Source organism: Megachile rotundata, chromosome 13 (assembly GCF_050947335.1).
Source record: "Megachile rotundata isolate GNS110a chromosome 13, iyMegRotu1, whole genome shotgun sequence".
Lineage (NCBI taxonomy): Eukaryota > Metazoa > Arthropoda > Insecta > Hymenoptera > Megachilidae > Megachile > Megachile rotundata.
The window spans coordinates 2,226,661-2,250,516 of NC_134995.1; the positions used below are offsets into that span (position 1 = coordinate 2,226,661).

General features: G+C 32.0%; 1 protein-coding gene across 1 annotated transcript; it reads left to right on the plus strand.

Moving 5' to 3' along the window:
* The first annotated feature begins 1,382 nt into the window (after nucleotides 1-1,382).
* On the plus strand, nucleotides 1,383-22,562 carry eIF3d1 (eukaryotic translation initiation factor 3 subunit d1). The gene is made up of 3 exons (XM_003705541.3): nucleotides 1,383-1,612; nucleotides 1,705-1,750; nucleotides 20,978-22,562. Exons 1-3 carry the CDS (start codon nucleotides 1,439-1,441, stop codon nucleotides 22,444-22,446), a joined length of 1,689 nt encoding a protein of 562 aa, XP_003705589.1. The 5' UTR covers nucleotides 1,383-1,438; the 3' UTR covers nucleotides 22,447-22,562.
* The last annotated feature ends 1,294 nt before the right edge of the window (nucleotides 22,563-23,856 follow it).

Genomic DNA, 23,856 nt, shown 5'->3' on the forward strand with positions numbered 1-23,856 from the left:
TTATTGTAAAATTAATAATTAAAAATTAAGCAGATTTTTTTCAAACACAGTTATAAGAGATGTACAAGAATCTCCAAAAATAAAACATAAAATGTAGCTGTTACTATATGAAGGTGTTTCTCTAAATAGTGTTAGTTTTGAATGAGGAAAAAAGGATAATGTAATTAAAGGAGTATAGACATATAACTTTATAATGCGCATTTCAAAATTAAATATTTTTACACATAATACAAATAGTAAACAATAATCAAATGTATCAATATCGCGATGATTGAAAGTATATCCCTAACATGTTAAAAGCATTATGTGAGTTCATTATTATGTGTTGTTAAATTATATCAATTTTTATTTATATCACACTTTTATTACTATTTAGATAATATCTAATACTTTTGTTGTTTATATATATATATATATTTTTTTTTTTTTAATTTAAAATATATATATGAATTTCAGTTCACTACATCAAAATGTGTATTTGGTGCTAAAATTATTTAAATTTATTAATATAATCTATTTATTATTTTGTCCTGAATAAACTATTTAATTTAACATTGACATATTTTATTTTAATTGTATTTTAATTAAAAATAAATTAATACATATGTACAACAAAATAAACGCAAAGGTATTAATTATTTGTAAATATACACAATAATTTATGTACCATATAATTACAATGACTATAACTTTCTTCCCATCAAGTGAGTTATTACTCTAGAGTCTTATTTTCTTTTAAAATATTTAGTAAAATTCTTTCTTTCTTTTTGTGCTTTTCAAATTAGAGCCCGCGCACAACCAGCAACATGGCGATCTTTTAGTCATGAGATTAAAGGTGCCGACACCAAGTGAACCTACTGTGCTTTCTTATACTGTGACCCAAATCAGATTCAAACGATAGTGTTACAGTATCTTTCTCATGTCATCACCAATTCTTGTCATTTCTCTATTTTATCTCACTGCGTATATGACCATGAAGATGAAAGTAAACCATAGGTCATAACACTTGTGATTAGAAAACCTGCATGAATTAAGTCCTTTCTCTCATGAAACGAAGTATACTCTAAATTTGTAAAAATATATACAAAATATATACTGTTAAAAATAGCCTTGACAAGATCTAATACGAATATAGCAAATTAATAGCTTTTTATTTAAATTTTGTTTGCGACATTTCTTTTAGCATAGTCTGACTCATTAAATATCAAATACACGATATTTATCGCATGTGGGCTATGCTATGCGATATATGATATTCCAATAATAATTATAAAATATTGTATGCAATAGTTTTTTTTAGAATAAACCCCGTCTTTATTTGACTCTTAAGCCGCATTTAAATTAAGCGAAGGATGGTTCTGTGTCTTTGTCAATATGGCGTCTCCAACTCTTCCGTTTAATCGGCCATTTCGTTGTTCTGTGATATCAGAAGTGTACCATGAGGGACGACGTAACTACTTCGGACGATCCTGTTCAAAAAGAAGAAGAAGTAGCCCATTTTCAAGCACCAGCAATTCAACATAATCCTGATGGCTGGGGTCCTTGTGAACTACCTGATCAATTTAAGGATATACCTTATCAACCATTCTCGAAAGGCGATAGACTAGGAAAGGTTGGTTATTATTTTATTTTCCATTTTATTTCATATTATATATTATAAACTATGCATATTTTTCACATTGATTATTATTATTTTTGCTACAGATATCTGATTGGACAACACCAGCGTTCCAAGATAAGAAATTTCCTAGTAAGTGTCTTTTATATTCATTTAACTTATACGTATGTTTCTAATAAATTTTTTATTTTATTGTTTAGTAAAATTTAATTACAATGTATTTATTATAAATATAATGAAATTTATTCTCTAATATAAAATTATATTATGCTAAACATATTTACAAAAAATCTATAATTTTGAGTTAATCATTATATTTATACATTTCTATATTTTAGAATTATGAAATAAATATTTAATTATTTACACATCTTTTCAGTTACAAATGCATTAATAAGTATTCCTAAGGATTTATTCTTAATAATTTGTAAAGTATGTATTTTATAAAATCCTTTTTTTATATGGGAATAATATAATACTGAAATTAGAATGTATATAGAAACAGGTTTTTTTTTATGTAATTGTTTGTATACAAAGTATCAATGTGATTTTATACTTTTTAAAGCAAATATTTATATTTTCATTCCAAAATTTAAAAGAAAAGCAGATTTTTTATAAGAAAATACTAAATTTCACTTGTTTAAAAAAACCATATAATTAGCATTTATGAACATCAAATATTTATAGGAATGTTATTTGTGGCCCCAATAATCTTTAGTAATGGTAGATATATAAAGTGATATCCATCGACTTTCATATAAATGTGTAATCTATTAATTAATAACAACAGAATAGATTGAATTGTCTTTATAATAATAAATTTTGCATAGATCTTAATAATTTAGATTTATTGGTGTCTATTGTTGATGGTTCACAATAAATGACTAAGCACTATTTTTCTATAAGAATATGACCATGAAATATAGGGTAAATAAAGTTTAATACTTTAATAACTCACTGCTGTTTCAAATTTTGATACAAAATGTTATGTATTTCATTTAAAAAGTTCAAACCTGTCATGATATTTTAGTGAAAATTATTTTAAAAACCTGTTTCTGCACCATATGTTTTGTTTGATATCAAGGAGTTTTTATGTAAGATAAAAAATCTTCTTAAAGAAAACTTATTACAGAAGGTATTTGGAGTAGACATATGATACATTGTCTGTATAAAAGTAGTGATAATAAACTATGTATAATATTGTTTAAAATATTAATTTCAAAATTTTGGAAATAGTATATAGGAATATATTCATTATTACATTAGAAGTAGAAAAATATTGGCGCAAGTACAATGTACAAGCTGAATATTCAAATCAAAATGACACTTTAAAATAATCATTAACTTGCCTTGTTATTGAGATGTCTTAACATATTATGTATGTATAAGAAAATGATGGGTAGATATATTAAGGAATAAACTTAAACATAAATCTTTAATTGTTGTTTTTGATGAAGACTGAAATGTATTTATTGATAAATAATGCATATATATCAAGAAATGTTCCAAGTTTTCAAACTGATTTTGTTTGTTGTAATATAAGTTTTGAATGTGCAAAAACTTTTAAATCTTTTTAACGAGTCTAATTGTTTTCTTAATTTTCAATTATTTGTATATTTTAAAGTGATGTTAATAGCTAATCAATGAACAGTTAAATAGTATTTACTATTTATTAATTATAATGATACATATTACATATATGTATCATACTTACTATATATATAGTTTCAGTGACTAAATCTCGTAATTTCATTTAATGGTTAATATGTAAATAAAAATTGCTATAAATCTTGATTTTATAAATATAAGGAGTTATGTATATAATTTAATGTAGATAACAATTTAATTAATATAAATAATTTGCATGAATTACTATTACTGGATAAGAACATACAATTAATTTTATAAAACATGCATTATACACATTTAAAATTCACTGCGCAGTGACACTACCATAGTTCATACACCATCCATCTGCATACATCATGTTCGCATGTACAACCATTATATTACCTACCACTTGATTTACTAGTTTTGTTTGTGCTATTATTCTCTTCATTTTTATTAGTATCTATTATCAAATATTTTTCTCTTTTTATATTGTACAGGTCTGTAATGATTTTGTACTTGGGACAGTAAAAGATATTGCTTATAACAACCCTTCTGCAACAACAAAGCCTTTCCCAATTTTTGTAGTATTTTTTCCATATCCTTAATAGGATTTTCTGTTGTAACATTATTTAGTATACTACTATCACAGTATTTTTTCAACCTTTATTTCGCTTGAGAGAATCAATGTTTTCTCTACCTACCTGAACTTAGCACCCGACTTTCAAAAATTTTATTTCTTTCAATTGTATCGTATTCAGCTACGTTTGTACCCGTTTGTACCACCTTTCATTTCGTTTGTACCCTAAGGGGTGAAAAATACCCAGCACCCCACTTCAACATTTTTTATTTCTTTCAAAGCCATCATAAAAAGGGACGTCTGTAGAGGTTTGTACCACCCTCACTTTCGTTTGTACCAAGAGGTGCGCTTGTACCGCCTTTCGAAAGTACCCCCAAGGGGTAACTTCGCCATTTTCTGAGATATTTCAAATTTTCTCGTGGGTGCTGATTCCTAGTCGTTTGTACCCGTTTGTGCCACTTTTACTTTCGTTTGTACCTCAAAGGGTTCGTTTGTTTGCCTTTGAAAAGATCCCCTAGAGGTAACTTCGCCAATTTTGGGCAGTTTTCAAATTTTCTTGGGGGTTCTGTTTCCTCTTCGCCTGTAGAGGTTTGTACCACTTTTACTTTCATATATTTAGTTGTAATTTCAAATGCTGAACGTACATCGATGACTTTACTACAATAAGATATTGCAAGTAAATATAACTCAAATTACATCGTGTTTGGTATCATTTTAATCAGAAATACAAAGCAAATACGATGGTAAAAGTTCCATTGACGAAAAACCAAAAATAAAGAATTTTGATTTCTGAATTTAAAAAACAGAACACGCGCGAGTCTTTCGTATTTGTCGAACGCTTCAACCTTCTACCTCTCTTTCTTTTCCATTCGCCTTCCGTTTTTATGTTAAAAACTTTATTCACTCGTTACACATGCAATAGTTAACGTAATTATATCATGTTTGGTGTCATTTTAACCAGGAAAGCTAGATAAATACAACAGTAAAAATTTCATGAAAAATTAGTAAGAAATCAGAAAATTGCAATCTTTTCCTTTTCTTGCATTAGTATGTGTCTCATCGATACTCGATGTTCGTCGGCTCTGTAAACGATCGTATGTAGCCTTTAACTGTTTATTAATTTTTACTCTTACGACAAAGATATTTTTCACATTTACGAACACCATACTGTATATGTACAATATCGCAGTTAACCCAACGGTATTTTTTAAACAGTCGGTATAGACGAACCCTTTGAAGTACAAACGAAAGCAAAAGTGGTACAAACCTCTAGAGACGAATAGGAAACAGCACCCCCAAGAAGATTTGAAAAATTCCCAAAATTTACGAAGTTACCTCTAGGGGGTATTTTCAAAGGCCGGTATAAACGAACCCTTTAAAGTACAAACGAAAGTAAAGGTGGTACAAACCTCTATGGACGTCCCTTTTTATGATGGCTTTGAAAGAAATAAAAAATGTTAAAGTGGGGTGCTGAGGTATTTTTCACCCCCTAGTAACTTTTTACCCCTTAGGGTACAAACGAAATGAAAGGTGGTACAAACGGGTACAAACAAAGCTAAATACGATACAATTGAAAGAAATAAAATTTTTGAAAGTCGGGTGCCAGGTTCAGGTAGGTGTTTTTTCTGTCCATATTTTTGCATTCATACCAGTTTGCACATTGTAGCATCTTATTAAAAATTTTACTCTTTGATACATAATAATTGCATTCAATAATCTATTATTCTAGTAAGTGCTAATTTTTACGATCTTATTTTATCTATTTCTAGTTTTATCATGTAGCTGGGTTATTCCACGCCAAATCGATCACATTTGGACCTTATCATCTGTGATTTTACTCTAATCAAAATATGTTGTAATCCGTGAGAAATTTGAGGGGAGGGGGTTTAAAGTTATTTTTTTGCCGGTTTCGAAGTTGTTAAAAAATAACAAGCTTTCAAAGTTTTCAATATTTGCACATTTTAGCGAAAATAGGATTCACTTACGAATTTTTTTCTCAGAAACTACTCATCCGATTTAGCTAAATATTTATTTGTTTACTCATAAAGGATTGGTCTATTTTAAATTATTTTTTTTTAAATTCGTCAGTTTGTTATAAAATATAAAAAAAAAATTAAACAAATTATACTTTTTGCTTTTTTTTCAGTGAGGACTATAAAGGATTTAAATTTGGAAAAATATAGTCATATTCTTCAAAATTTCCCTTTTAATATAAGACCTTAAGAAAGATGGAGCTTCGAAAATTGATGTCTCAATAAACTGAAATAGGATGCGGTGTACCTCCGTTTCAAGTAGACGAGTCGTACGTTCCGCCATTATGATCGGTTGTTTTGTACCACTGTTCTTAAAGCAATACGAGAAGATTTTGTACACAACTAAATAACCCTATTCATACCCCGAAAGGTATACTAGCAGTCACTCTTGATCAATAATGCATATTCAGTTACGTCAAACCTAACACTGAAGCGATATGAGTGGGATCCATTTGTTCGGTCATCAGTTTCAAAATATTAAAATAGTAAAAATTGTTAGGTTGTAAAAAACATTGACAGGGGAGCTGCGCAATATAAAAGTAAAGAGAATTATATTAATTCCACTAATTATTTTTACGATTTCGATGTTTCTGTAGAATGACATTGTTTTGTAATAACTCATGGTAAGGGACCATATGCTGGTACTTAAAGGAGCATTAAGGCACTTGCATACTACACGCATACTACATGCATACTACAGTATTCTCTCCGTAAATGTTAAAATGATCTCTACCGTAAATGTTAAAATTCTATCCCCACTCCTGGGGGGATCCTCCTCGAAATTAGTCAAGAATGAAACACAATCAATCGCCGAAACGACGAGGATCTAATCGGTGAGACACATACTAATGCAAGCAAAGGAAAAGATTGCAACTTTCTTATTTCTTACTATTTTTTCATGAAACTTTTACTATCTTATTTGTCTAGTTTTCCTGATTAAAATGACACCAAACATGATATAATTACGTTAACAAATGCGTGTGTAACGAGTGATTAAAGTTTTTAACATAAAAGAGGACGGCGAATGGAAAAGAAAGAGAGGCAGAAGGTTGACGCGTTCGGCAAACATGAAAAAATCGTGCGTATTCTGTCTTTTAAATTCAAAAATCAAAATTCTTTATTTTGGGGTTTCGTGAATGAATCTTTGATTATCGTATTCGTCTCGTTTTTTTTATTAAAATGGTACCAAACGATATAATTAAAATCACAATTACTTGTATAGCAAGCCGTTAGGAGGAATTCGTATCTCTACTGTAAACGTAGTTTCCCGTAAGTGTGAAAGCCCGAAACTTTTATGGCTTGTTACATAAATAATTACGATCGTAATCATATCATGTTTGGTGTCATTTTAATCAGAAAGACGAGACAAATACGATGGTAAAAGTTCCATTAACGTAAAACCAAAAATAAAGAATTTTGATTTTTGAATTTAAAAGACAGAACACGCACGAGTCTTTCATGTTTGCCGACTGTTCGAAACTGTATCCCTTCTTGTCTTTTGTATCGCTGTCTCTTTCTACGTTTTTAAATGATCTGTACGATATGTGCAGCAAAGTTATCCCCACCACTGGGGGGAAGACCCCTTCAGACGCCAAGAAGCTCGATCGCCGAGAAATGTAACATGATCCGGGGTCGGGTATATCCGTGAAGCAATACATATGCAAATATAAAACTTTTTTATTTTTGATTTTTTCGAGAACCAACTTTTACCAATAGATTCTTTACATTTTTCTGATTAAAATGAGACCAAACACGACATAATTTGGGCTATATTTACTGGTTTAATTGACGATAAAAGTTTTTCATGTCGAAGAGGATAGCGAGTCAAAAAGAAAGAGACGCTACGATCGTGGCAGTCGGCAAACATCATAAAATAATTTTAAGAAAAAAAAATACGCCGACTTCGAAATGCACTAAAAAGTATAAAATAATTTCTATTTCCTAATGAAGTAATTTCTATTTCATTCAATCATACAATTACGTAACAGATATGAATGAAACCTATTTACTCGTTAGGTAGCATATTAAATGCATTTCAACCTTTTCGGAGGCGAAAATACTGAGGTATTCTTAATTTTGCGCCGTCTCCGAAAAGGTTGAAATGCATTTAATATGCTACCTAACGAGTAAATAGGTTTCATTCATATCTGTTACGTAATTGTATGATTGAATGAAATAGAAATTACTTCATTAGGAAATAGAAATTATTTTATACTTTTTAGTGCATTTCGAAGTCGGCGTATTTTTTTTCTTAAAATTATTTTATTTCACGCTTTTTAGTGGAATGGGGAGAATTGTATAGGATACTGTGAGAAATTTCTTACATAACAATACCAAAGAATAGGATTTTGCAATAACAATAGTTATTATACATGTGCAGTAAAGACTGGATAACTGCAACAAAATCGGGACCCAAGCGTTGCAGTTATAGAGTCGAGGTGTCGATTTTGTGTTTACATTTGGCTCGAGCCGAGCGCCGAACGTAGAAAAGGACAGAGACTGAAAGAGAGAGAGAGGTCCGAGGAAAGAAAACAATCGGCAGGACGTATCGATGTGACAACACTAATGCAACAGTAAAATTTTTTTATTTTTTGGTTTTGCTAAATATTACTTTTACCAATGTAATTGTGAGATTCTCCTGATCAAAATAAGACCAAATACGGCATAATTTGACCAACATTTGTTTATGTACCAATATTGTTTGTTTTTTCGAGTGTATTGAGGTGCGATTTTATATGGAACCAAAAGACCATTACTCACCCGACTTTACTAAAAATTTAATTTTTAATAGCCTCTCACGTTCGCTCTCTGTCCTTTCCTACATTTAGCGGTCGACGCGAGCCAAATGTAAACAAAGAATCGACACCTCGACTTGATAACTGCAACACTTGTTCCCGATTTTGTTGCAGTTATCGAGTCGAGGTGTCGATTCTTAACTTTTAAATAGCCTCTCTCGTTCGCTCTCTGTCCTTTCCTACGTTTAGCGGTCGCCGCGAGTCAAATGTAAACAAAGAATCGACACCTCGACTTGATAACTGCAACAAAATCGGGAACAAGCGTTGCAGTTATCGAGTCGAGGTGTCGATTCCTTGTTTACATTTGGCTCGCGTCGACCGCTAAACGTAGGAAAGGACAGAGAGCGAACGAGTGAGGCTGTTTAAAATTAAATTTTTAGAGAAGTCTGACGAGTAATAGTCTTTTGGTTCCATACAAAATCACGCCTCCATACACTCGAAAAAACAAACAATATTACTACATAAACAAATGTTGTTCAAATTATGCCGTGTTTGGTCTTATTTTGATCAGGAGAATTTCACAATTACATTGGTAAAAGTAATATTTAGTAAAACCAAAAAATAAAAAAGTTTTACTGTTGCATTAGTGTTGTCACATCGATACGCCGGTTCGGATTATATTACATACGCTGCTCGCTCGTCAAGTGTCAAAATTCAAGGGGGATCCCCCTAAGTGGTGGGGATAGTAACGTTGCAGTTATCCAGTCCATCGTTTGTCGCAGTTATCCAGTCTTTACTGTATACTGATTTTCGGCCGACAAGACGTGTTTGTAAAAACAGTAGAAAATCGGCGACTGCATGTTGACTCATACACCACCAGAGACACGGAGGCATACGTAGTATTCAATATATTAGTAACAATAGTTTTACGGTAATAACTCGAAAACTAAAGCTTCCCCTTAATTGTGGATAAGGAAAAAGTTGTTTAGAATCGTGTCCCTGATAACATATTAAAAGGACATGAAAATCGTCCAAAGTTGATTTCAAAACTTTTCAACAATTTTTCGCTAATATCTCGAAAACTAAACCTTTCCGCGAAATTTGTATAGGAACAAAATTGTTTAGAATCATGTCCGTGATAAGATATTAAAAGCGCACTAAAATCGAGAAAAGTTTATTTCAAAAGTTGCCGGTTTTTTTGCAATAACAATACTTTGCAATTAAAAAATGAAAAATTTGTTGATAATGGTACCAATGGGGAGTCAGAACCTACGAGATGCAAAAGGTTTCGTTCCGATCGGTGCATCCAGTTAGGCGTAATCGGCGGGCATAAATAGAAAATAATAATAATAATGAAGAAAAAAAAAAAAAAAAAAAAATACTGATCGAATTGAGTAACCTCCTCCTTTTTCGAAGTCGGTTAAAAAAGTCTATTCAATTGTTCACAATCCTAATACGTTGCTAACTTTTTTATTTTTTATCAAATTTTTATAAAACTTTCTCTATCATGTTCGTGACATTTTCCTGATTAAAATGAGACCAAACACGACGTAATTCGAGTTATATTTACTTGCAATATCTTATTAGAGTAAAGTCATCGATGCACTCGTAACACTTGAAATTACAAGTAAATATGGCTCGAAGTACATCGTGTTTGGTCTCATTTTAATGAGAAAAATGTTACAAATATGATGAAAAAAATTTCACAAAAAAAAAATAAAAAATAAAAAAGTTTTATTCTTGCCTTAGGAGTGTCCTTCTGGTAGGTCACTGTTTGTTTACGTTCAGCCTCCTTCGCTCGAAATGTAGGAACTGTACGATATCTGCACCAGTTCGACGTTCGGCAAAACATCAATCAATGTAGGAACTGTACGATATCTGCACCAGTTCAGACCCGAGAATGGTGCACATATCGAATATTTACTGTACATACCTACCCCGTAAATGTTACAATCAAGACCGGCAGAAGTACATTTACGAAGAGAATACTATAACTTAAAAAGACCGTAAAGAAATCAAATTCTCGCCCCTAAAAATCTATTGGAATGGACAGAATTATCTTTCTAAACATAGCATTTAATTATCTAACACAAAATGAATACATTAAACATGCGGATTGTTTACAAGCATACGTTTTAACAGCGTCATCAATAAATAGGCACTAGAAGTTTGCACAGCTTTGCGTCATTATTAAATAAAGAAATAAGACTTGCTTGTGCGATAATGAAGGCTCTGTGTTTAGTGTAATGAGACAGTTGTCATTATAATTTTTTCCACAATTCTTAAGTCTATACCATACAATGATGTTCTCCATACTTTTCATCATAAACCCCTTTATCCCATTACGATAGAAGAAAGCCGCCACTTTTTCACGGTTTCCATCGAGCAATGACGCTTATTTTCCAGAATACAAACAATAAATGTAGGAGCTTATGTATAAATGAAATTCTGATTAAAATATGTGATTGGCCAAAGATGGTTATTAATATACTTTTCGAGATATGAACAGGGTCATTTAGCATACGAAATCTTGCATTGCTTTGAGAACAGTGATATAAAACAACCGATTATAATAACAGAATGTACGACCGTCTATCTCAAATGGAGGTTACCATGTCCTTGTGACGTCACTTTTCGAGGTTCCATCTTTCTGACGGGCTCATTTCAAAGAGGAAATTTTGAGGAATATGACCATATTTTTTTAATTTAAACCCTTTACGTCCCTCATTGAAAAAAAGTGCAAAAAGAGAATTTATTTAAATTTTTCGATATTATAAAACAAATTGATGAAGTCGAAAAAAATATTTTTTGATAGCACAATCCTTTATGCATGAAGTAAAAAAATATAACTAAATCGGACTACTAGTTTTTGAGAAAGAAATTCGTACGTGAAGACTATTTTCACAAAAATGGATAAAATGGCTTCTTATTTCTTAACAAATTCGAAACCGGCATAATGGTGACTTACAGCCCCCTTTATTTCACACTGACTATAATATACTTCGATTAAAACAAAATGGCAGATCGTGAGGTCAAAAAGTAATCGATTTGACGTGGTATGACCTGTGTGATATCATCGAGATGTTTCCTAAGTTTCGGAAGAAATTATAACACAGTTGCTTTATTTGTTGCATCATTTTACAATATAAGGACAATTATACATTTTCCAAAAAGACATACAAGGATTTGTGAAGCGAATAAAAAAGTATTAACGTATATTTTTTAATTTAAAACTTATTTGTAGCTTACTCAAATTGTTCGCTAAAAGGACAAGCGTTGGCAAATTTAGAGCTACATAGTCAGCCACAAAAGTATTCGTCCATTTACCATATTCGACATATATGGAAGAAATAGTAGGCAAATAAATGTACAATTTTTCATATAAAAGTACAAAAGCAAACCTTTATTTACGTAAAATAAGACACCATTCGCGAAAGTTGATAGATAGTATATAGAAAAAATAATTAAAGGGTATGCTGAAGTATATTAGAAAATGGCACTATAAAAGTATTCGTCTATTGATGATTTTGTTAAATTATAGATATTTTAAACTTATAAATAGTTGTTTAATGTTATTAATTTAACATTTTATAGGATATCTGTTAAATCTGATTATAACTTCAAGTCTTCTAGGCATTGATTTTATTAATTTTTCTGTAAATTCCACATATATTGTTTGCCATTCTTCCTTAAATCGCTCTTTTAAATCTTCTTTATTTTTAGATGGTCGTTGCTTAATTTTCTTTATATTTTCTATAACGTCATAGATTTAAATAAAAACTCATTCTCGATTAAAACTAGAGGTATGTGTACATATATTGTGTACAATATGTTCATTGATTTCTACAATATATTCAAGGATCATCGACATCGGAAAGTATATATAATTTTGGTACATCTGTAACAACCCTGGAACCTAAGTTCAGTTTATTACAAGCGCTGAAAGGTAAAGAGCGGCTTTTACCCCTAAACGACTCGATTCTACAAATTAAGATTGTGGGATTCGTGTGGTGCGCGGTTAAGGATTGAAATCCAAAGATCAATATCTTTCAACAATTAAATTTATTCAATAAAAAGAAATAAAACTAACAAATAACAATAACAACAAATAAAGAAAAGTATATAGATTATAATTGATTAATTAGAATAGAGAAACTAAATAGATCTTGAAATAATAATAGTAATATAATTTGATAAATTAAACAATATGTAATTGATAATTGTAAATTTAACGATATGAAACTCGCTATGTAATACTTTATATTGGACCGTATCTGAATCGGGGCTCTGATAAAGCAAACTTCGCATTCGTAATATTCACTAAATTTGATACACGATTTTTGTGTTCGACGCTATAATCTAAGAGCAATTCGGTATCTAGATATATATATATATATATATATATGAAATTTTATAAAGTTAATAATGTTAGCGCTTTGTAATCTACCGCCGCGAGGAATTCGATCTAAGTGAAATTCTCTAAACGCACCTAAATACGCTTTCGCAAAAATTAGACAGATTTATTCTACTATCTAACGCGGTGTAGTCGACTACGGAAAACGCCAAAGTGAGAACAGTATTCTTTTAGTAGCTCAAGTTACCGGACTTTATCTGACTCTAATAACTTATTTCTTCGGAACAGTTACTCTTTATCATCTGACTCGACAACTAATTGTTCATGACCCTTTTAGCCAGAACGAATACTGACAACCAAGACCGGATCGCCTAATTGGGGAGCCTGTTGTTCACTGGCTACTAAACGACCCAACGATACCGGAATCAGATGAACAATATAGGTCTGACAGGGTAGCAACTCAACTGACTCTAATTGTAAAAGTCGTAATTGCTAGACTGCCCTCGCTGGCATGTCAGCAATTTGACCAAGATCAAGTACGAGTAGCTGTGGGCTTTTCGCTCGATGTCTTAGTCTTTTCTGGCGCAAAGTATCGCACTCTCCTGACGGAGTTCCGGTTACAAGATCGCTTGAACGGGGAGCCTGTTGTTCACAGCGACCAAGTACCCGAATGGCAAACACCCGCTTGACCAGTCAAGGCTTAAGAATCTGTTGGCCCTTTAACAGCGGAAACTGTTCCTATGTATTCTTAGAGAGTTGTAACTAATTCGACTTCGAAGACTGTTCTGACCCGAGACGAGTTTCGCTCGCCCTTTTATACTCGCAGGTCCGCAGAATTCCTGGAATTTCTGTGACGTCAGAATATCTAAATTTCATATAATTTCGTTATTATACATTAATTATAAAATTGAACGGTTTAATTATATTTTAAATATCGCTCTCTAATTTTTGACTAACAGTTCGGTATTAAAATAATAGTGTGGCGGTGTTTTAGCGAAAAATGTATTTTCTATCCTTTTCTAATTAGTTATGCACGAGTTCTACGAGAGTCAAATCTATTCCGATTTACAGTTTTCTTTTGTTGAAGGAGATAATTCTGGTTTCGGATATTAATAGATCGGTATTAATTAATTTTACATATATATATATAAATTGATTTAGTTAATTTAATTAATTTAATATCTGATAACGTCGTAGATAGAAACAAGAGAGACAGGGAATAGTATAATTTTTTTTTTTTTTCCCCTATGTGTGCCCGCCGATTACGCCTAGCTGGATGCACCGATCGGAACGAAACCTTTTGCATCTCGTAGGTTCTGACTCCCCATTGGTACCATTATCAACAAATTTTTCATTTTTTAATTGCAAAGTATTGTTATTGCAAAAAAACCGGCAACTTTTGAAATAAACTTTTCTCGATTTTAGTGCGCTTTTAATATCTTATCACGGACATGATTCTGAACAATTTTGTTCCTATACAAATTTCGCGGAAAGGTTTAGTTTTCGAGATATTAGCGAAAAATTGTTGAAAAGTTTTGAAATCAACTTTGGACGATTTTCATGTCCTTTTAATATGTTATCAGGGACACGATTCTAAACAACTTTTTCCTTATCCACAATTAAGGGGAAGCTTTAGTTTTCGAGTTATTACCGTAAAACTATTGTTACTAATATATTGAATACTACGTATGCCTCCGTGTCTCTGGTGGTGTATGAGTCAACATGCAGTCGCCGATTTTCTACTGTTTCTACAAACACGTCTTGCCGGCTGATAAAAAGCGTGAAATAAAATAATTTTTAGAAAAAAAATACACCGACTTCGAAATGCACTAAAAAGTATAAAATAATTTCTATTTCCTAATGAAGTAATTTCTATTTCATTTAATCATACAATTACGTAACAGATATGAATGAAACCTATTTACTCGTTAGGTATTATATTAAATACATTTCAATCTTTTCGGAGGCGGCGCAAAATTAAATAACATATTCAAAATAATCTTTTAATTTTGCGCCGCCTCCGAAAAGATTGAAATGTATTTAATATAATACCTAACGAGTAAATAGGTTTCATTCATATCTGTTACGTAATTGTATGATTAAATGAAATAGAAATTACTTCATTAGGAAATAGAAATTATTTTATACTTTTTAGTGCATTTCGAAGTCGGTGTATTTTTTTTCTAAAAATTATTTTATCTTGGATCAACGCTGGTCTCAAGGATTTCGGCGAGTATCGCGGCGCATAAACACATTATAACGTAACGGAAATTCTTATACAAACTATTTATTAGAAAAATATAATAAAATAACATATTATCTTGTTTTAATTATTCCAACTCAATATTCAATTCTTTTATAGAAAATATTACCTACTCTAAATCAAAATTATAAGATAATTAATATAAATGATAATATATATTTATTATATTGATTACCGACTGTCGAATTTGATAGATATGGTAATAGATACCTAATGTATTGGCAACTACGGTCGATAATTGACTATTCTAATCGATGGATAGAAGATTGTCGCGATGATGCCGGTAGAAAGAAAAAAGGTTCCCCAGGGACGTTACACATCTACTGAAGTTATTAAATGCTATTTGTATCGTATTGACTTTGATCGTTACGCAGTTTTTATAAAAATAATGAACAAGCAGTAATCTTATGCTAATGCATACATACATATATTACTATGGATACGTATGCAGGATTTATTGTAACAGTAGCTTTTGGCAAATCCTGAAAAGTAAAAAATCTGCCTATTACATACAGTGGAGGACAAAAGTATTCGTATACTTGAAATATAGAAATAAAAGCAACAATATTTTTTATATCATTAAGTATATTTAATCATATATAGCTGTATATTATACATAACACTTCTAGCAACAAATGACCCAAAGTCGAAGCCAATAACATCATGTAGTGACTTGAATTGATTTGAAATTCACGAGACCATAAGAAATCGTCGGGGCAAAAGTATTAATTTAGTCAGTAGTAATCGTGGCGAATATACTTTAACACTAATATTTGCAATGTATCGTCGAAATCTTTCTAACATGGAGAAATTTTTTATGTTTCAAAATAATGTATGAACTTGATCGAGCAGGAGGGTAAATAAAAAGTTAGTTAGACAGAATTGAGCCTGAAAATCGTAAAAAATTTATTGGCTCGAATGATCCGATTTAGGGGAAAAAGTCTTGTGGTATAAAAAACCCCTTGCAATATATATTTGCTCGTCATTGAACGGTGAAAGTATGAGCGAATATATGTATATACGTTGTGTATGTTGTTGAGTATGATTGTTGATTGATTTGAGGAGCACAGAGTCTCGCTCAATGTTGTTACGATTCGTGTTATAGTCCGCATTGCGTAGGACTGTTCACGATGATTTATTCCAGGAGTGTAGAGTCCCACTCGAATAGTGTTACGATATGTATTTCATGCCACCCTACATTGAATATTTTACGTTACTCTAGGTGGAACTTCTTGTTTCTCAGTCCGACGCGCACAAGATTCAACGATCGACAGTCTATTTAATATATAAAAATCGCCCGAACACCCTCGCATTTCAGAGGATGACAATTGAGAAAAACCTATGCCTTTGTTTGTTAAAACTGCGTGAAAAAAAAAGGTAAGACCGGTCCGGACAGGATTTGATAGACAAAAAGGTCCTCGCTGACCCGTATTTCGAGGTATAAAGTTATTCATGGTGGTCTATGCGTCGAACCACTTGAACTTTGTAATAAATTCTTTAGTTGCGGCAACGATTTAAGTTCGCGTGCGAACATGTAATATGGGGCAAAGCGCAAAGAAACAACATTGAAAGAAAGAAAAATTGTTATATGGTTACATGAAGAAGGTAAATCATACAGGAATATATCAGAAATACTAAAAAGAAATCGATCGACTGTACAAAGTATTATAAACAAGTATCAAGAAGGAGGAATATTGCGGAATAAGGAAAGAACCGGTAGATCCTGAAAATTATCTAAAAGAGAAAAGCGTAAAATCGTCGGAACTATTAAACAAAAACCAGATACCAGTGCATCTGAAATTACATTACACCTTAAAGAATATATGCTGAAGGAAATTTACCCTAAAACAGTACGAAAACTGATCGATATTGGACCGGATATAACAGTAGAGTTGCAAGGAAGAAACCACTTGTAAGCAAAGTAAACTAAAAGAAAAGATTAGAATTTATAGAACAATATATAAATGCTAATGACGACTTCTGGAAAAACATAATACTTTCCGAAGAGTCAAAATTTAATATTTTTGAGTCGGACAGTAGTAAAAAATATGGCGGAAAGCTAATACTGAATTGGATTTCAAAAATATGCAACCGACGACGAAACACGGAGGTGGAAGTGTGATTGTGTGGGGATGTATTGCTGTTTCTGGAAGCGGCAATTTAGCAATAATAGATGAAATAATGGATAAATATTTATATTTAAATATTTAAAAAAAAAAATTTGAAGTAATGCAGATGAATTAAAATGAATTAGATTTATGAATTAGATGAATTTTATTTTCTGCAAGACTGTGACGCGAAACATACAGCCTATATGTATAATGCGTTAGTTGTTGTCAATACCAATACTCTTCACAGGTTAGCAACTCCTTCACAATTGCTTGACTTAAATCCTATTGGACATGTATGGGCGAAATTAGAAAAAAATGTGCAAAAACATGATATAATGTCGAAAAAGCACTTGAAAGAAATATTAAAAAGAAAATGGTGTAATATAGAACCTGTCTTCGTTAAAAATTTGGTATTGTCAATGCCCGAAATATTACATAAAGCGATTCGCCGGAAGCGTTATAATACGAAATATTAATTTATAAAATTTCTGCGAAAATAATTATAGCAATAATTAAATGTACGAATACTTTTGTTCCGGCGATTTCTTATGGTCTCGTGAATTTCAAGTCATTTCAAGTTATTACATGATGTTATTGCCTTCGGTTTTAGGTCATTTGTTACTCTAAATGCAATGTTTAATATACAGCTATATGTGATTAAATATATTTAATATTATAAAAAATATTATTTTCTTATTTCTATGTTTCAAGTGTACGAATATTTTTGTCTTTCACTGTATTCAGAACAAAAATACTCAAGGTTCTGATTACCACAACATCTGTATTTGAACTTTATTTTGCTTTCTAAAATACTGATTTATATGCGAACAAATTTTCTACTATTTCTACTACTTTATCGACTTAGTTTCTTCAAGTACTACTTTATGTTTGGTTGTACAACTAGATCAGAAGCACAATACAATAATAAATCGCAATATTTTTGTATAAATATTATTTAAAATGTATTGCACGTATAATATATTCTACAGGGTGTCCGCGCCAAAGTGTGACAACGTGATATCTCATGAACTATTGATGCCACGAAAAAGTGCTTATATGGAAATTGCAGGGCAAAAGAGGCTCTATGTTTTAGCAGAAGCAAAATTTTTTTATTATTATTAATGTAAAAGATATGATGGTGAAATTTCGTTTTTTGAATGGAACTATATGTTTTTTTTTCCGATCAGGCGGTAGTGCTTTTCAAGACGCATTCATCAAGGTTTTATGTACTTACCCGATTTTGATTAGTTTTCGTGATATAACGGTTACAAATTTAGTGATTTTCAGCAGTGACGTCTCGGTTTGACGAGTAAGTCATAAAAACGGTTTTATTGTTACGGTAAGTGCCGCAGGTTTGACTCTGCCTGCCGAAACAGATAGCCGGGGTCTATGGTCGAAATATTAGGTTGTCCGGAAAGTTCTTTTCGTTTTTTTAATAGGTGTTAAGTTTGAAATATTTTGCGTTCAGTGTATTATTCTTAAGTAATATATAATCCGTTCTGTTCTACCACCCTTCTGCCATCTTTCTGGAAGCCTCATAATGCCACTTTTCCAAAATTCTCTTGGTTTACTGTTAAAATATTCTTCAAGACCGATTTTTATTTCATTAATTGATATGAATTTTTTATTGCGAAGAAAATTTTTTAGGGAAAGCAACAAATAATAATCCGATCACGCAATGTCTGGAGAGTATGGGGGATGTGGTAGAACATCCCAATCGAAGTCTAAAAGTTTCTTTCGCACAGGTAAAGAAATGTGTGACCTCGCGTTGTCATGGTGGAACGCGACACCACGTCTATTCACCAATTCTGGACGTTTTGTGAATATAGCTTCCCTAAATTTTTCGAGTTGCATGCAATATTTCTCGTTGTTAATTGTTTCCCTTGGTTTTTCATTGAGGTAGGCCTTGATAAGATCGGTGTCAGTGGTGGATGGACGGCCGCTGCGAACTTCATCTTTAAGATTGAAATTTCCGGCTTTAAACCTCCTAAACCAATTACGGACATTTTGAACAGTTATAGAATGATCTCCATAAACATCACAAATCTCTTTTGCGGTATTTCCAGGCGTAATGTCTCTTTTAAAACAGTAAAACATGACATGACGCAAATGCATCTTTTGATCTTCCATCTTTCACAACGCGAAAAATAGGGATTCAATTTCTACTGATGCTTAAAACAGTCCTCTTGTAGTGCCAGAGAATGACACTGGACCAAATAATTGATTTTGGAGTGATCTGGATGTTTGTTTACTTAAGCACAACAATGTAAAGCCTCGAGCGACAAACGCGAAAAGAACTTTCCGGACAACCTAATAGTAACTCCGAAGAGTAAGAAACGTGAAAATTATTATCCATTACGGTCTAAGTTTTCCGTATCGAAGATGATATTAATAATTTGGAAGGTTGGGATATTTATTTAAATGTTTCAGTAGAGGGTAGGTATAAAGACAATTTAACAAAAAATAATATGCAAAAAATTTATTCCACGTGCTTTCCGCTATTTGAAATACAAGTTTGTGGCTGCGTAAAGTATTCAACGACAAATGAATAGGTTGTGGTGGACCAATTTCTTGGCCACCGCGGTCACCTGATTTAACCTCGTGCAATTTTTTCTTGTGGGGTTACATTAAACAAGAGATTTATAAAACACCGATAAACGTTATAACTAACTTAAAAAATAGAATACACAATGCATGCGTAAATATTCCGTGCGAAATTATGGAAAACGTCGAGAACGAATTTGTAAAACGTATACAAACTTGTATTTCAAATAGCGGAAAGCACGTGGAATAAATTTTTTGCATATTATTTTTTGTTAAATTGTCTTTATACCTACCTTCTACTGAAACATTTAAATAAATGTCCCAACCTTCCAAATTATTAATATCATCTTCGATACGAAAAACTTAGACCGCAATGGACAATTCTTTTCACGTTTCTTACTCTTCGGACCTGCCGTTCTGACCATAGACCCCGGTTATCGGTTTCGGCAGGCAGAGTCAAACATGTGGCACTTGCCGCAACAATAAGACCGATTTTATGACTTACTTGTCAAACCGAGACGTCACTGCTGAAAATCACTAAATTTGTAACCGTTATATCACGAAAACTAATGAAAATCGGGTAAGTACATAAAGCTTGATGAATTCATCTTGAAAAGCATTATTGCCTGATCGAAAAAAAAAATATATAGTTCCATTTAAAAAACGAAACTTCACCACCATATCTTTTACATTAATAACAATACAAAAATTTTGCTTCTGCCAAAACGTAGAGCCTCTTTTGCCCTGCAATTTCCATATAAGCACTTTTCCGTGATATCAATAGTTCATGAGATATCACGTTGTCACACTTTGGCGCGGACACCCTGTACATTCTATTTACTTCACATTTTATACTTCGTTTCAACGTAATCACATGATTACATCTATATTTAATTTAATTTTTTAATTTTCAGTATTACACTGTTTCTTCTTTCAATGATACTGATTTGCAATTTTTGTCTTATGTTGGTCATAAAGAATGCTTAAAGTTAAGAATTTTATTAACGTCTTATTCTTAACTCATACTCATTTAATACATTTAATAATGTTGTTGAGTAATATATTCTTTTATTTATAAATATAAACGAATAATTTATTTCATTACTAAAAGTATGTGTTTTTTTTTTTTAGATAAATACACATCACAGTTTGGTTCAGGCAGCCAATATGCTTACTTCCACGATGAAGATGAGACAACCTTCCATTTGGTTGATACAACTCGTGTACAAAAACCACCCTATCAACGTGGTGGTCGTTTTCGTCATAATCAAAGAAATTTACGTGGCCGTGGAAATCAACGTGGAGCGTTAAGTCAAATGCAACAACTGGGTAAACTAAAACTTCGAGAAAGAGATCGTAAGGGTCAAACGAAACGCTGGGGTAGGCAGCAAGGCTTACGGAACCATAAAAATCAACCGCCAATTAAAATTCGCGATGCTTCTGTTACTGTAAGACCAGATTGGGTTACAATTGAAGAAATGGATTTCCTACGTTTAGCGAAATTATCTTTACCTAGTGTGAAGGATGGGGAAGACATTTTATGTTGTGGTTCCCTGGAGTATTACGATAAAACTTATGACAGAGTTAATGTCAAAAATGAAAAGCCATTGCAAAGAATTGATCGAATTTTCCATACCGTTACTACTACTGATGATCCAATAATTCGTAAACTTTCAAAAACAGAAGGTAATGTTTACGCTACGGATGCCATCCTGGCAACAATAATGTGTTGTACTCGTAGCAACTACTCCTGGGACATTGTAATTGAAAAAATAGGAGATAAATTGTTCTTCGATAAACGGGATAATACTGAATTTGACTTGCTAACTGTAAATGAAACCAGCGTTGAGCCTCCTCAAGATGATGGAAATTCTTTAAATTCTCCTCGAAACTTGGCATTGGAAGCCACATTTATTAATCATAATTTTTCTCAGCAAGTATTAAAATCTAATGAACCCAGGTATAAATTCGAAGAAGGTAATCCGTTTATTTCTGAAGAAGAGGAAAGTGACGTTGCTAGTGTGGCATACCGATATAGAAAGTGGGATTTAAATAATGGAATTGTCCTTGTTGCACGATGTGAACACGATGCTGTGATGCAAGGTCCTAATAATGAGATACAATTCCTAACAATCAAAGCTTTAAATGAATGGGATTCAACATTAGCCAATGGCGTTCAATGGAGGCGGAAGTTGGATACACAGCGTGGTGCAGTATTAGCTAACGAATTACGTAACAATGCATGCAAATTAGCAAAATGGACTGTCCAGGCACTATTAGCAGGTTCGGATCAATTGAAATTCGGATATGTGTCTAGAGCAATGGTCAGAGATTCTAGTAAACATGTTATTCTTGGCACTCAACAATATAAACCAAATGAATTTGCAACACAAATCAATCTTAATATGGATAACGCTTGGGGTATTTTGAGGTGTATTATTGATATTTGTATGAAACAAAAAGATGGAAAATATTTAATTATGAAAGATCCAAATAAACCAATGATAAGATTGTATGATATTCCGGATAATACATTTGAAAGTGAAGGAGAAGAAGATGAAGATGATGATGAGCCTGTCAATGATGCTTTCCAAAGTTAACATCTTTACCTTTCTAAAACTTCGCCGAATCATTTTCTTTAATAATTATTGCTATAAACGATTAATACTATAAACATGTATTATAATAACGAAACAATAAATACATTCTAATTTAATTTGCTCTCATATTTTTATAATAATCCTACACAATTTACATAGTTGAAGTTAAAAGAATTGTAATACAAACGCTAAGAATTATTGTCGTGCTTGTATTTTCACTTATTTTGTTTTTAATGTACAGTTCCTAGTCGTCGAATTAGGACCACATACGACGATTGTCTTAGGTCACTCAATTATTAAAATATGTTTAATGCGTTGATAACGATATACACTGCACAAAAGAAATATGGCATAGAAAAATTTTAGGCAAAAATTGACCAAATTTGACTGATGGTAACTCCGTGAAAAATCATCGCGAAGTTATGCTCTTTTTTTTAAATTAAAGCTTGAGATCTCTACTTTAAGACCCTGTAGTTTGATTTTAGATTTGATGCATCCCTATCATAATAATACCGTAAATGTAAGGTTATGTTTGCAATATTGAAAATTACAAAGTTGGACGAAATGCATAGACTTGCCACATTTTTTTTGGTGATACTGTTTACAGCAGCATAAAGTCCAAACCTTCATCTTTAATTTCCAGTATGTGAAAAACCGCTACCATTTTTTTCCCGCAAAGATACAGAACTTTAAAGAAACCCTTGCATTTATGGCATATACCGCCGGCATTAGCATTACCCGATATGCACCTGGGAGAGGTTGCTGGATAGATTTTGCACATCATATGGCTTTGACAAGAGCCTTTTTTGTGTGTGAGTATCTGTGTATGTGTATGAATTATCGTTGAGAGGCCTCGTTGAGAATCATTCTCGAATTTTGCAGTCCCAATTGAATTCGATTGCTTCCACATCCTGCAGTAATTCTCATCAGAGCGTAAGAATTACGCGCGTCAAGAAGCTTCGAGCTTTGCAGCTAAGCCCGATCATGATCAAGTGTCTATACGCTGGGACGGTCTAAACGTTTAATAAAAAGCCCTTACATTAAAACTCAGTTAAATAATAAATAGAACAGTTGCAAATAATGTTAACTTATTTGTTTATCATGAGTAAGGGACAGAATTAATTATGTGTAATTAACAGAAGTCGGGCAACTAAAATTTCTGTAACTTTAAATTTAAATAAAACTTCTGAACTATTAAAATAATCTTCGCCAATTGTTTAAAAATAATCCTGCTTGATTGAAAATGAATCCTCTTAACTAGATCGTTCTATCAATCGTAACTATTCGTAAAAATAATACGCAACCCACAATAGCTGATATCGCAGCCGGTTCACTTCACTATCATTTTTTATTATCATTTTTCATTGTAATATTTTGTTGCCATTTCTCATTAATTTCGTAACATAACAA